Source organism: Oncorhynchus mykiss, chromosome 11 (genome assembly GCF_013265735.2).
Source record: "Oncorhynchus mykiss isolate Arlee chromosome 11, USDA_OmykA_1.1, whole genome shotgun sequence".
In the NCBI taxonomy this organism is placed as follows: domain Eukaryota; kingdom Metazoa; phylum Chordata; class Actinopteri; order Salmoniformes; family Salmonidae; genus Oncorhynchus; species Oncorhynchus mykiss.
In genome coordinates, this window is record NC_048575.1 from 10,234,700 (window position 1) to 10,249,661 (window position 14,962).

A 14,962-nucleotide genomic window follows, 5' to 3' on the forward strand; every position below is an offset into this window, starting at 1 on the left:
AGGACAGGCAACCGAAATGAATAATGAATGTATGTGTGTTGTATTAAACAGGCTAAACTGACAACGGAGTGAAGAGCAGAAATCTCAACTAGCAAGCAAGTTGCAGCAATGAAGAATTGCGTGCGTGTGCATTCACGCGAAAGGGGGGGGGGGGGGGGGTGGATTCTGGCAGGGGGGAGATTTTCGTCACAACACCAGCACGGTCGGGAGGAGAAGATTAGTTTCCAATAGTTCAAAGCGGTCAAACGAGTTGTTTTTGAGACAGGGGTGTCACCAGAGCTATGTTGTATTCATTAGGTATGTCGTGGCTCATTTTAAAAGATGCATTATGATGCTTTACAAGCTCAAAATATTTTTAAACAAAATTGACAATTATGATAAGAACCGTGGCGATTTTTGTGACGAATAATCGTTAACCAAAATTCCATAATCGTCAAAACAATATTGAGACAGAGCTTTATCAGTCTGTAATCTGTCTGTCTGACAGGGGTACAGTTGTCTCCTGTCTGCACACAGTTACCCTACAGAGGATTAAATCCCCTCTGGTGTTACCTAGTCATCCACATATGGGCAAATTGATTCATGGCTCACACCACCTCTTTCATTACAATAATAGTGAGTAATTTGTTTATCTAGACGGGACATCAGAGGAAAACTCCCCGGCGGGGTCAACGAATGAAGCGGCGCTGCTTCCCTGCTGATCCGGCCGCGAGGAGAGATACTGTCAGCGGCGTGTGTTACCGGCATTCTCGAAGGGAGGGACAAAGACATCTCTCTCTCTCTCTCTCTCTCTCCTGTCCCTACCCCAAAATGGAGGGGGCCCTTTCAAAAGGCTGGAGGTGAATGATAATTGGACCAAAACAAAAGCCATAACCACAACTTCAGAATGTGTCAAATCTATAGTGGGAGCTTATTGAATTTTAATGTCACATAATTATGTTCAGAGACTGTACAGTTCAAGACTGTATCTACAGTTGCACTGGTAGCAAGAGCACATTCATTATGCTTTTGTAGCTCATCCCAATCTATACAACATTTATTCCAGTGCCATAGGAATATAACGTAACACAGACAAAATACCTATTCATGTTCTACAAACACAATGAACTGATTTATTTTATTTTATTTTATCCAAAGGCAATAATAACAGCAGGTTGGCATTTATTGGGATGACTCGTGTACTGGAGGCAGCTCTGCAGAGTGGTCACTAGCTGCCACAGCCACAACGTCAAAAAATCTGATTTTAACCCTACCCTTAATCCTAACCACACTGATAACCCTAGAGCCTAGCATGCTAGCAGATACCCATCGACTTCCAGTCATTGCGTTAATACTATTTAGCATTAGCTCACAAAACTACCTCTAACTTCCTTCATACTGGACTCAAGAGACATAAAATTGGTATCCACGAGTCAATCTGACTTTGGGGGAGTACATAAATGGCCTCCTTGCCAAAATCCCAAAGTATCCCTTTAAGACTAAAAAGCACATTTTTTGTTTTCATGAATTTTTAAGATATTGCCAATTTTGACTTTGCAGCTGGCCCATCTAGCAGAAACTGTTCAGTTCTGCCCCCAGGGCAAGACTCATGACAATAAAGATCAACCTGCATAATAACTCATTTGTGGCTTTTCCTTATGCATTAAATGCAAATTGGGAAATGTTGTGAATGTCCTAGATGACTGTCATCACTAGCAGTCCAAACGCATTCCAACACCTCAAATATATAAATAACAGTAGATATTCACAAACCTGATAAAAGGTGTCATTAAGTCTGTTCCAAGTGTTCTTTCTGACCATTTGTATACAGGTTACAACTATAAAATGTACTCCTCTGTCATATCTCCCTATTCTCTGCTCTGTTGGTGTGAGCTATTAGTACCCTACTCCGTCATACCTAAGCGGATGAGAAACCCTGTCGGGATAGCTGTTGGACGCGTAGTTGCTGTATCGGTAAGTGTCAAAGTTCTCTGCCCTCTCGATTTTGGCTGGCAGGGTTTCCGGTTGGTACGACAGCGGCGACTTGATGACCCCGGAATCTTCTGTAATCTTTAGATCAGAGTAGGAGGAGGGTGAGGTGTCCTCGAGCAAGGAGCTGCAGTTGGGCAGGCCCTTAACGTCGTACATGTTATCGCCGTATTTGACCACGGATGGCTTGGGGCAGGGCTGGTAGGACACCTTGGTGGTGGTGGTGATGATGGTCTGCAGGGAGGCGGGCGTGGCTGGCACTGGGCCCGTCAGGGTCCTGCATGGATACTCACTGTTGTAGTAGTGGTGGTTGGCGTTGCCAGGGAGCTGCCCATATTCACCCCGCTCCCCGTATGTCCCCTTGCCCAGGATCTGCTTCCAGCCGTGATGCTTGCTGCTGGGAGTGTCGTAGCTGCTGCGGTCATGGCCCGAGAGGGTGCCGGTAGTGTGGGGTGTGGTGGTGCTGGTACCCAGGCCTAAGCTCACCTTGCTGGGCTCAGGGGCCTCTGCCTGGTGGCTACTGGGGTCCTTGTAGAGGGCTGTGTAGGAGCCAGAGCCTAAATAGCCAGGCACAGCAAAGTCGTAGCTACATGGAGGCCTGGGCATGTACAGACGGTGGTTTGCCGGCTTCTGGAGTGTGGAGGGGGCCTCACCCAGGGTGGCATGGGAGTCGTAGGCAAACTTGTAGGGCTCAGGATTCTGGAAGGGCGGGTAGTGCTGGGTCTTGTAGGGCTCAGGGTTCTGGAAGGGGAAGTTGGACTCAGCGATGATGCTGAAGCGGTCAGGGCCCTCCATGCAGGACAGCTGGTGCAGGTTGGGGAAAGGAGCACCCAGGTCATGGTATCTCCCAGTCTGAACAAGTAACAGTACACAACAGTACATATTTCAATGTCCTTGTAGGTGCACAGGGCTTATACAGAAAGCAAAGGCAACAGTGGCAAGACAAATTTTCCTACAGGAAAACAATTGACAGGAACCATCCACCTCTGGCTAAGCAGGTAGACATAATTCAGAGTACATACAGTTGAAGTCTGAAGTTTACATACACCTTAGCCAAATACATTTAAACTCAGTTTTTCACAATTCTGACATTTAATCCTAGTAAAAGTTCCCTTTTCTTAGGTCAGTTTGGATCACCACTTTATTTTAAGAATGTCAAATGTCAGAATAATAGTAGAGAGAATGATTTATTTCAGCTTTTATTTCTTTCATCACATTCCTAGTGGGTCAGAAGTTTACATACACTCAATTAGTATTTGGTAGCATTGCTTTTAGATTGTTTAACTTGGGTCAAATGATTCTGGAAGCCTTCCATAAGCTTCCCACAATACCTTGGGTGAATTTTTGCCCATTCCTCCTGACAGAGCTGGTGTAACTGGGTCCGGTTTGTAGTCCTGCTTGCTCGCACACGCTTTTTCAGTTCTGACCACATATTTTCTATAGCATTGAGGTCAGGGCTTTGTGATGACCACTCCAATACCTTGACTTTGTGGTCCTTAAGCCATTTTGCCACAACTTTGGAAGTATGCTTGGGGTCATTGTCCATTTGGAAGGCCCATTTGCGACCGAGCTTTAACTTCCTGACTGATGTCTTGAGATGTTGCTTCGATATATCCACATTATCTTCCTCCCTTATGATGCCATCTATTTTGTGAATTTCACCGGTCCCTCCTGCAGCAAAGCACCCTCACAACATGACGCTGCCACCCCCGTGCTTCAAGGTTGGGATGGTGTTCTTCGGCTTGCAAGCTTCCCCCTTTTTCCTCCAAACATAACGCTGGTCATTATGGCCAAACAGTATTATTTTTTGTTTCATCAGACCAGAGGACATTTCTCCAAAAAGTAGGATCTTTGTCCCCAATGTACAGTTGCAAACCGTAGTCTGGCTTCTTTTTTATGGCGGTTTTGGATCAGTGGCTTCTTCCTTGCTGGGCGGCCTTTCAGGTTATGTCGATAGAGGACTTGTTTTACTGTGGATATAGATACTTCTGTATCTTTAATAATTACTTGTGTCATGCACAGTGTAGATGTCCTAACCGACTTGCCAAAACTATAGTTTGTTAACAAGAAATTTGTGGAGTGGTTGAAAAACGAGTTTTAGTGACTCCAACCTAAGTGTATGTAAACTTCAGACTTCAACTGCATATGACCATGGAGGGTAAATGTTCTTACATCTGACTCTATCAGCCTCCTCTTCTGGGAGAAGTGTGGAGAGGACATTTTCCTCTTCACTGCACTTCTCCGGGCCTCCGTCTCAGACTTACTCTCCGGTCTGGCATGGTCATGGACTCCCTTGGCCTGCAATCACATCAACACATACTACGATTGTTACTTTCTTGAAATAATTTAGAAAATCTTTAGTCACACACTTAGATTTTTTTTGCGCCGAAGCTCGTAACCAAAAACACTGTGTTTCTTGTTTTCTACTTTATCGTGAATTCAAATTATTTGCCTTCAGATATTATTAATCAAACATCCAAATTGATGAACCCACGCCAATTCCTAATTCATTGTCCATTTTTCTTTGTACTGAAATCTGAACACTTTATTTGAAGGTTTGCTTATAAACAACTAAACATCTGTAGTATGAAGTAAGTAGAAAACAGCTATTGTACGTGGTCTTCGTAGGTAATAAATGCTTTATATATGATGATCAACAAACAGGTTATTAATGGTTTATGAGGAAAGAAGACTGTTAAATAAACTGTTACCAGAATCTCAGTTGAGAATATGAGCCCACAAACCTGGAAGAATATGACTTTTCCATCTATTCTCCAGAAGTTGGTGACGGGGTAGCCACTGTGTCCTCTACATGGCATCAGCTCCAGGGCAGAGTTACAGCTGGGGCACAGCTTCTCTGGAGAACAACCACCAGTACACACAACCACACAGTTTTAAACAACCACACAGTTTTAAACAAACACACAGTTTTAAACAACCACACAGTTTTAAACAAACACACAGTTTTAAACCACCACACAGTTCTAAACAACCACCAGTACACACAACCACACAGTTTTAAACAACCACCAGTACACACAACCACACAGTTTTAAACAACCACACAGTTTTAAACAAACACACAGTTTTAAACAAACACACAGTTTTAAACAAACACACAGTTTTAAACAAACACACAGTTTTAAACAACCACACAGTTTTTAACAACCACACAGTTTTAAACAACCACACAGTTTTAAACAACCACACAGTTTTTAACAACCACACAGTTTTAAACAAACACACAGTTTTAAACAACCACACAGTTTTAAACAAACACACAGTTTTAAACAACCACACAGTTTTAAACAACCACACAGTTTTAAACAAACACACAGTTTTAAACAACCACACAGTTTTAAACAACCACACAGTTTTCAACAACCACACAGTTTTCAACAACCACACAGTTTTCAACAACCACACAGTTTTAAACAACCACACAGTTTTAAACAACCACCAGTACACACAACCACACAGTTTTAAACAACCACACAGTTTTAAACAACCACCAGTACACACAGCCACACAGTTTTAAACAACCACACAGTTTTAAACAAACACACAGTTTTAAACAAACACACAGTTTTAAACAAACACACAGTTTTCAACAACCACACAGTTTTAAACAACCACACAGTTTTAAACAACCACACAGTTTTTAACAACCACACAGTTTTAAACAAGCACACAGTTTTAAACAAACACACAGTTTTAAACAACCACACAGTTTTAAACAACCACACAGTTTTAAACAAGGCCATATTATTTGATTTTGCTTTCCCTCTGGGCTGATTGTATAAAAGCAACCTTTGTATTCAGGTATTGTCCATTTATTTCTTAACTATTCTACTTTTCTGGATGTGAGAGGAAGATCATAGTGTGGGGAGTGGTCACAAGTGAAACAATGATTTAAGGAAATTAATACAAAAAAATATATATAAAATAAACATTATTTTAAATGTTAAATATATTTTTTTTCATTCAGACCAACAATATTGTTTAATTGAAGTTGTTTGACTAGGTGTTCTGTATATAAAGCTGTGTATTATGTTATTATGATTATTACAATCTGAGCACACTAAGAACCGAATTGCTTTTTCAAAATACAACCAAGAATGTTTTCCATACATTTTGGCTGCTCCTGTGGGCTATCCTCGACTGTAGCCAACTTCGTTATTTTTTTACTACCACATAAGTGAGGATATTATTATTATGATGAAGCCAGTGCCACATTTCCTATAGTGTGTCAAGATGATGACTGAATGAAGGAGTCACAGGAAACCTACCAAGTGTTTAGACCAGATCAAAAGTTGAATATCTCGATCCAGAGTGGGGTTATATTCTCAAAAACAGTCTACATAGTCGACAGGCCCAGTAAGTAGGCTATCATTATGATTAATTTGATACAGCATCAACAGCTGCATTGTTAATGTTAAAAAGACGATGTTTTCATCCTTTTTTCCCAATGAGACTCGTCGGCAAGTGTACACCATGCAATACAGATGTGCATAATGCATTTACTCACTTTGTTGTTTTTGTCGTGCTTTGTCGCAAATCGCCGGTCTGAGCTGGAGTTTGCTTCCATCAGCCAGCGTGCAGTTTCGACCGCATACTACGACACCCAGGCAGGACTTCTTGAGAATCTGACAGTTGTGGTTGTTGGTGTTCCGCATAGCCCATCCGCTCAGGTGGCGCTGTGCGTTCTTGTCCTCGCCATTGTAGATGTAACGCACATAACCATCCGTCCACTCCTGAAAAGCGTCATACTGCTTTGTGTCCTGTCAGAATTAGGGGGAAATATACATTCCTTACTTTATAGTTGCTTTCTAAATGGATAATAAGGCTACACACGAAAGGTACAGGCCAATGATTAGAATATGCCTGGCTTGCTGCAATACGTTTTGATTGTGGAGAGACCCGAAGATATGGTCACAACGCGCAAATGAGTATCTGAAAGCTGAGTTGTGGAAGCATATTAGGCAAATCATGACAATCTGAGTGCAAACTAATTTATCCTGAACTTTGTATATCTTTAGGCTACAAATTGAAACAATGATTTATTTAAATTCAACCTTGACATATTTTGATTTAATAGAGTGTCAAGTGATATATACTTTGGAAATGTAAATATCTCTCATTGAATAGCCTATAGTCTAAAGCATAGCGTAAACTGTGATATGAGAGATTTTGACATACCTGAGGCAGTTTTGGGTCGTTGATATCCCACGTTAACTTCATACCGAAGGAACAAACACAGTCGGGGTCATCAAACTGTTCCGAGGACTTTGCCATCTTGTAAGATTCTCTCAATTTGACGGTTTTTGAACTTGACTCATAGCAGGATTCATCAATAGGCCTACAGCTAGCGTCCCCTACCCGCGCACCTTGTATCCCCTGTCTTTTATCTCAATCCAATGCTCCCTTTGCTTACTGAGTAGTGTTACGCGAAGCCACGGGAGTAGCAAGGTGAATGACTACAGGTACGCTGTCTCGTCTATGTAAAGGAGGAGGAGGCAGGACTAGAAAATATGTCTAGCCTCAGCTCTGTTGAGGCTGAGCACTGTGCACTTTCAGTTCACCTGACCCGTGGCACTGACCTCCACTTATCCTACTGCATGGCGGTTTCCCCGAGCATTCCTTCCAAGCACTGTGTATGTATGAAACACCAAATGCAATTAACTATGCTTTAACCTATATCTATCTATGTTGATCTTGAATACACTTAGACGTCATGAAGTTACACAAGGCCGCTAACAAACCCTCGTAGTTCTTGTGTGGGTTTTACGCTTATTTGAATTGTTTCATTAGATTTTCTATTATTATTACTCTCTATATTTGTATTATTGTTATTATTATCATTAGTAGTAGTAGTAATAGTAGTATTATCAATGCATTGTTGGGAAAGAGCTTCATTCTTCCAAGATAAGAATTTCACTGTTTGGTTTTAAAACTGTTTTATCCTGTGCAAGTGGCAAATAAACTTTGAAACTTGAAACTGGAATACAATGTGAATAGGCCTATTTCGATTATGCTTGCAGTTCTGACAGGAAAAGTATATGTGTTGTAAATGTCAAACCTGTTGGTTTAGGAATAACGATTAGCTCATAAATCAGCAAATATTTATATGAGTAATCTGAATGTGAAATAACCACATTCAACGGTTACACAAGTAGCCTACAGTGACAGGTGTCAAGTGATCTATCTGAGATCATTAGGAGTTGTTGTATGTAAACCTTAAGCCGCACTGACGCATAAACATCAAAACTACCAGGGCTGCACATTAACAACAAACAAAGCATCAGTCATGCGGCGATGTTAACGAATTTCATGTTTCAGCGGATAGATTTTCGTAGGCTACACCCATGTCTTTACGAATTTACCTTTTTGTTTTATTGTGGAATGTTGTTCTCTTTTCTTTTATTCGGGAATCTGATCAGGCATGGCCATAGTTTGGATTTTTTTCCCGACATTATTTTACATTTGAAGCATGTCAGCATGTTTCCATTAGCCAAATTGGCACTGTTACGAGACTGATCAAAACATAGGCTTACGTTACTGTATACGATTTTATACAAAAAAAAAACGATTATTATTTTCCCTCAAGTGAAATCTTAACATATTTGCTGTCCATTATTCATTGAGTACATTCCCTTCTCACAGAAGGTCTAAGTGGTGTAATCATTAGGCTATCGCTTAACAGTTGTTGTTATATTTACCTACAAATGGCAAAGCACACGACACAATAATAAATGAATAGATTGTATCTGTCACTGTTTGTAGATCAAACAACCAAGCGTGCCATTTGTTATTGAAGTACGTTATTAGCTATTACATTGCATAACCGTAAATAAGGCAGTTGAAGTGAAATGTATCATAACTGTGAAAGTTCAATTTTAATTTATCAAAATTATAACGTTATCAACATCTTTAGATGTTTGTGTTTGCTATTATATGCAAATGATCGAATGCCTCCACACAGGAAAAAAATCATATTTCCCCCCAAAAAATACTTCGAATACAATAATGAATTAAAATTGCTGTCTTTAACAAATAGGAATAACAATGATTACAACATTATTTATTTATTTTGACTGATCATGGTCTTGTAGTCTTTTCAAGCGGTTCACTAATTAGATTTACCTGTGGCAAAATTGTCTCTATAGCTACACTTGCACACTGCAAATTATGATCGTAAATGTTTTCATTTTTTTAACAATGAAATCAAATAGTTTATTTAATAATTAAAGTAGCCGAAAAAACGGCTATCGTAAAACATGGTAAATTATTAAAATATGTTTATATTATTAAACTATGGGTTTAATTAAACACAAAAAACACCTTCGTGAAAAGGACCCCATTGACGAGACCTGCAGTGTAAAGCAATAACTAGCCTCCTATGTATTGCGTCTATATTTATCAAAACCATGCATATTTAACATTTTCTATCATTTCGAAATCATTTTTGGAGGAGGCTTTCGTCAGTAATACTGTTGTAGCCATCACAGCGTCACTTCTGAGGGAGAAAGCCTCCCAAGTCGTTGGTTAACAGGTTTATTTTCTCACATCCACATATTCATTCAATTATAGTTAACCCTTTGTGGGTATGACATTCTTGCCAGAAGTAGCATAGCCTAATTTCAACAACCTTATCTTGGTTCCACGAGAAATCTGTTGAACAGTTCTGTTAGAATTATTTTTAAATTTTCTCTCCCACTATCTCCTTTTTGTGAATTGCAGGAACTTGATAGAAGTGATCAACAGCGTCACTCAGCATTGATGATGCATGCCAGACGGATGAAAACTGCTTTACCCGCCTTCCCAGGAAAGGTCTCATTAAGTATCTAACCCAGCAACATTTTTATTTTTTAATCTAAAGAAATGTATTTAACATTCGTACATTTAGTCATCTATTGGGTTCTGTGTCTGTTTGGCTGTATGTTTTCCTGTGTGTTTGCTCATGTCCACGTGTTGACGTGGTTTGAAAGGGCTGTAGACTTCATGACAATTGAGGAATACAACGGCATGAAGGACCTGCCAAGCCTTATTGAGGCGTCTATGATTGTTTTTCCTGATAAGCATGTGAGGTGTCATTTTGTACATACCCTATGTACAATTGTATGAAAATGTTTGGGCACCCCTCTGAGGCTGCATAATAATTTACTCTGTCGTCACAGAAAATGATCATAGTGGCATGCCATTCATTTTCTAATAAAAGCTGAGTACTGGGGTATTGTCCAGACAAATATTTTTAGTGTAGCAATATTAAGTTGTTTGAAATTAAATCAGATGTAAAAAATAGGCTATGCAAAAATGTGGGCACCCTTGTCATTCTGTTGATTTGAATACCTGTAACTACTTAGCACTGATTAATTGGAACACACAATTGGTTTGGTGAGCTCATTAAGCCTTGAACTTCATAGACATGTGCATCCCAATCATGGAAAAAGGTATTTATTAAGGTGGCCAATTGCAAGTTGTTGTTCTCTTTGACTCTCCTCTGAAGAGTGGCAACATGGGGGCCTCAAAACAACTCTCAAATGACCTGAAAACAAAGATTGTTCAACATTATGGTTTAGAGGAAAGCTACAAAAAGCTATTGGAGAGATTTAAACTGTCAGTGTCCACTGTGAGGAACATAGTGAGGAAATGGAAGACCACAGGCACAGTTCTTGTTAAGGCCAGAAGTGGCAGGCCAAGTAAAATATCGGAGAGGCAAAGGCGAAGGATGGTGAGAACGGTCAAAAACAGCCCACAGACCACCTCCAAAGACCTACAACATCATCTTGCTGCAGATGGTGTCACTGTGCATCGTTCAACAATTCAGCACACTTTGCACAAGGAGAAGCTGTATGGGAGAGGGATGCGGAAGAAGTCTTTTCTGCACACACGCCACAAACAGAGTCACTTGAGGTGTGCAAACTCACATTTGGACAAGCCAGATTCATTTTGGAATAAGGTGCTGTGGACTGATTAAACAAAGATTGAGTTATTTGGTCATAAACACTTGCTACCCACAGTAGAATTTGGTGGTGGTTCCATCATGCTGTGGGGCTGTGTGGCCAGTGCCGGTACTGGGAATCTTGTTAAAGTTGAGGGTCGCATGGATTCCACTCAATATCAGCAGATTCTTGGGAATAATGTTGAAGAATCAGTCACAAAGTTGAAGTTACGCCGGGGCTGGATATTTCAACAAGACAACGACCCAAAACACTGCTCAAAATCTACCCTGGAATTTATGCAGAGGAACAAGTACAGTGTTCTGGAATGGCCATTCCAGTCCCAAGACCTGAATATCATTGAGAATCTGTGGGATGATTTGAAGCGGGCTGTCCATGCTCGGCAACCATCAAACCTAACTGAACTGGAGATGTTTTGTAAGGAGGAGTGATCCAAAATACCTTCATCCAGAATCTAGACACTCATTAGAGGCTATGGGAACTATCTAGAGGCTGTTATTTTAGCAAAAGGAGGCTCTACTAAATATTGATGTGATTTTTCTATTGGGGTGCCCAAATTTATGCACCTGTCTAATTTTGTTTTGATGCATATTGCACATTTTCTGTTAATCCAATAAACCTCATTTCACTACTGAAATATTACTGTGTCCATCAGTTATTTGATAGATCAAAATGAAATTGCTGATCCAAACACCCAATTATTTATAAATGGAAATCATGGAAATTGTCAGGGGTTCCCAAACTTTTTCATACGACTATATAACATATTTTCTGTAACTACTACATTTGCCCATCTCATTGATATCACTCTCCCTCCCTCTCTACTGCACCTGCTGTCTCGACCTCTGGCCATGAAAAGCCAACTGACATTTACTCCTGAGGTGCTGACCTGTTGCACCCTCTACAACCACTGTGATTATTATTTGACCCTGCTGGTCATCTCTGAATGTTTGAACATCTTGAAGAATGATCTGGCCTTAATGGGCGATGTACTCTTGTAATATACACCCAGCACAGCCAGAAGAGGACTGGTCCCTGTCTCGGTTTCTTCTAGGTTCCTGCCTATCTAGTGAGTTTTTCCTAGCCACCGTGCTTCTACATCTGCATTGCTTGCTGTTTGAGGTTTTAAGCTGTGTTTCTGTATTAACACTTTGTGACATCTGCTGTAAAAAAAGGGCTTTATAAATACATTTGAATGAATTTGATTGGTTCTGGAAATAGGTCACTGTAATTCAGGGTTTCCTAAACTCGTCGCTTGGGTCCCCAAGGGGTGTACATTTGGTTGTTACTCTAGCACTACACAGCTGATTCAAATAATCAACTCATCATCAAAATTTGATTATTTGAAACAGCTTTATAGTGTTGGGGCCTAAAACCAAAATGTGCACCCCTTGGGGTCCAGAGGACTGAGTTTGGGAAACGCTGCTGTAATTATATCTACTGCCACGCACATCCTGGTCATAAGTGTGGTTATTCCAACCATTTCCAACTTCATCTTTTTTATTGTTACTGTTTGACCTGACGAAGATCCGGTTCGGATCGAAACGTTGTCAATAAAGTGGTTAACTGGGAGCTTCCTGTTCTTCACAAGCGTGTGAGGTTCCAGCCTACCTCCTGTACCAGCCTGTGTGTCTGAATATTAAATCAACCCCTAGCCCCTACTCCCTAGGCACTCATGTACATCTGAAAATGTTGGATATGTTTAAGCAATATATCAATGACTTCACCTTGCCTTATGATAGGCTGGATGGTCTGTTTACCGAAGTGCTTACCTAATGTCATTTCAGATCTGAGGCAGGGCTCTCCAACCCTGTTCCTGGAGAGCTACCGTCCCGTAGGTTTTTGCTACAGGAGGGTAGCTCTCCAAGAACAGGGTTGGAAGAGCCCTGGTCTAGCAACCTGGTCCCAAAGCATTTCTTATTTTTCTGTACGTAAATCCAAGAGACTCCATTTAGTAAGACATGCTTTGTATGGTATGTATTAATTTGTGTATGTCCATCACCCATGTTACAAATTACAATTTGTATTATATGTTTTGAATTTGCAAAACATACAATATGTTACATATTTGTGAACGTACAATATTTAACAAATTTGTTAAAGTATAATATGTTACAAATTAGAAAAACGTATGATATGTTACCAATTCTAGCTAAGTGGCTAGGTTGCTAATGTTAGCTAGCTGGCTAACGTTTGCTAGGCTAGGGGTTAGGGTTAAGATTTAGGAATTTTGTTAAATGGTTAAGGTTAGAGTTAGGGTTAGGAGAAGGGTTAGCTAAAAGGGTTGAGGTTAGGGTTAGAGGAAGGGTTAGCTAACATGCTAAGTAGTTGCAAAGTAGCTAAAAAGAGGAAAGTAATTTAAATGTTGCTAAAATGCTAAGGTTGTCCATGATGAGATTCTAACTTGCAACTTTGGGTTGCCAGACAGTCGCGTTATACGCCCACCCATCCAGCCCATTCAACCACCCTGCTTTCCATTTGTCTTAAGTAACCATCTATCTTATGTAACCATACCAAACATAACATATCATACTAATTTGAGCGTCCCGGATTTACAGTTACTATGTTACGTCTAGTGTATGAGACCAGGCTGGGTCTAGGGCAGGGATGTGAAACTTTGATGGGGGTGGGGGCCGCACGTTGCCCATCCCTCGTCTAGGTGGTACCGGTCTTATAATCGTTTTGGATTAAATACTAATACAGTGCCTTGCGAAAGTATTCGCCCCCCTTGAACTTTGCGACCTTTTGCCACATTTCAGGCTTCAAACATAAAGATATAAAACTGTATTTTTTTTTGTGAAGAATCAACAACAAGTGGGACACAATCATGAAGTGGAACGACATTTATTGGATATTTCAAACTTTTTTAACAAATCAAAAACTGAAAAATTGGGCGTGCAAAATTATTCAGCCCCTTTACTTTCAGTGCAGCAAACTCTCTCCAGAAGTTCAGTGAGGATCTCTGAATGATCCAATGTTGACCTAAATGACTAATGATGATAAATACAATCCACCTGTGTGTAATCAAGTCTCCGTATAAATGCACCTGCACTGTGATAGTCTCAGAGGTCCGTTAAAAGCGCAGAGAGCATCATGAAGAACAAGGAACACACCAGGCAGGTCCGAGATACTGTTGTGAAGAAGTTTAAAGCCGGATTTGGATACAAAGAGATTTCCCAAGCTTTAAACATCCCAAGGAGCACTGTGCAAGCGATAATATTGAAATGGAAGGAGTATCAGACCCCTGCAAATCTACCAAGATATGGCCGTCCCTCTAAACTTTCAGCTCATACAAGGAGAAGACTGATCAGAGATGCAGCCAAGAGGCCCATGATCACTCTGGATGAACTGCAGAGATCTACAGCTGAGGTGGGAGACTCTGTCCATAGGACAACAATCAGTCGTAATATTGCACAAATCTGGCCTTTATGGAAGAGTGGCAAGAAGAAAGCCATTTCTTAAAGATATCCATAAAAAGTGTCTTAAAGTTTGCCACAAGCCACCTGGGAGACACACCAAACATGTGGAAGAAGGTGCTCTGGTCAGATGAAACCAAAATTGAACTTTTTGGCAACAATGCAAAATGTTATGTTTGGCGTAAAAGCAACACTGCTGAACACACCATCCCCACTGTCAAACATGGTGGTGGCAGCATCATGGTTTGGGCTTGCTTTTCTTCAGCAGGGACAGGGAAGATGGTTAAAATTGATGGGAAGATGGATGGAGCCAAATACAGGACCATTCTGGAAGAAAACCTGATGGAGTCTGCAAAAGACCTGAGACTGGGACAGAGATTTGTCTTCCAACAAGACAATGATCCAAAACATAAAGCAAAATCTACAATGGAATGGTTCAAAAATAAACATATCCAGGTGTTAGAATGGCCAAGTCAAAGTCCAGACCTGAATCCAATCGAGAATCTGTGGAAAGAACTGAAAACTGCTGTTCACAAATGCTCTCCATCCAACCTCACTGAGCTCGAGCTGTTTTGCAAGGAGGAATGGGAAAAAAATTCAGTCTCTCGATGTGCAAAA

The 14,962-nt window shown here is 40.6% G+C and overlaps 1 protein-coding gene across 1 annotated transcript; it reads right to left on the reverse strand.

The window, feature by feature from the left end:
• Positions 1–1,086: 1,086 nt before the first annotated feature.
• On the reverse strand, positions 1,087–7,571 carry LOC110535247 (chorion-specific transcription factor GCMb). Its single transcript, XM_021620132.2, has 5 exons — positions 7,168–7,571; positions 6,497–6,749; positions 4,713–4,825; positions 4,141–4,266; positions 1,087–2,820 (listed from the first exon to the last, which is right to left on the reverse strand). Exons 1-5 carry the CDS (start codon positions 7,261–7,263, stop codon positions 1,876–1,878), a joined length of 1,533 nt encoding a protein of 510 aa, XP_021475807.1. The 5' UTR covers positions 7,264–7,571; the 3' UTR covers positions 1,087–1,875.
• Between the last annotated feature and the right edge of the window lie 7,391 nt (positions 7,572–14,962).

Excerpts from the sequence above, each read along its gene's own strand:
- LOC110535247 (XM_021620132.2), bottom strand. The coding sequence starts at position 7,263 with ATGGCAAAGTCCTCGGAACAGTTTGATGACCCCGACTGTGTTTGTTCC. Across the intron at positions 6,750-7,167 it reads ACGACCCAAAACTGCCTCAG|GACACAAAGCAGTATGACGC; the intron begins GTATGTCAAAAT and ends TAATTCTGACAG. Across the intron at positions 4,267-4,712 it reads GAAAAGTCATATTCTTCCAG|GCCAAGGGAGTCCATGACCA; the intron begins GTTTGTGGGCTC and ends ATGTGATTGCAG.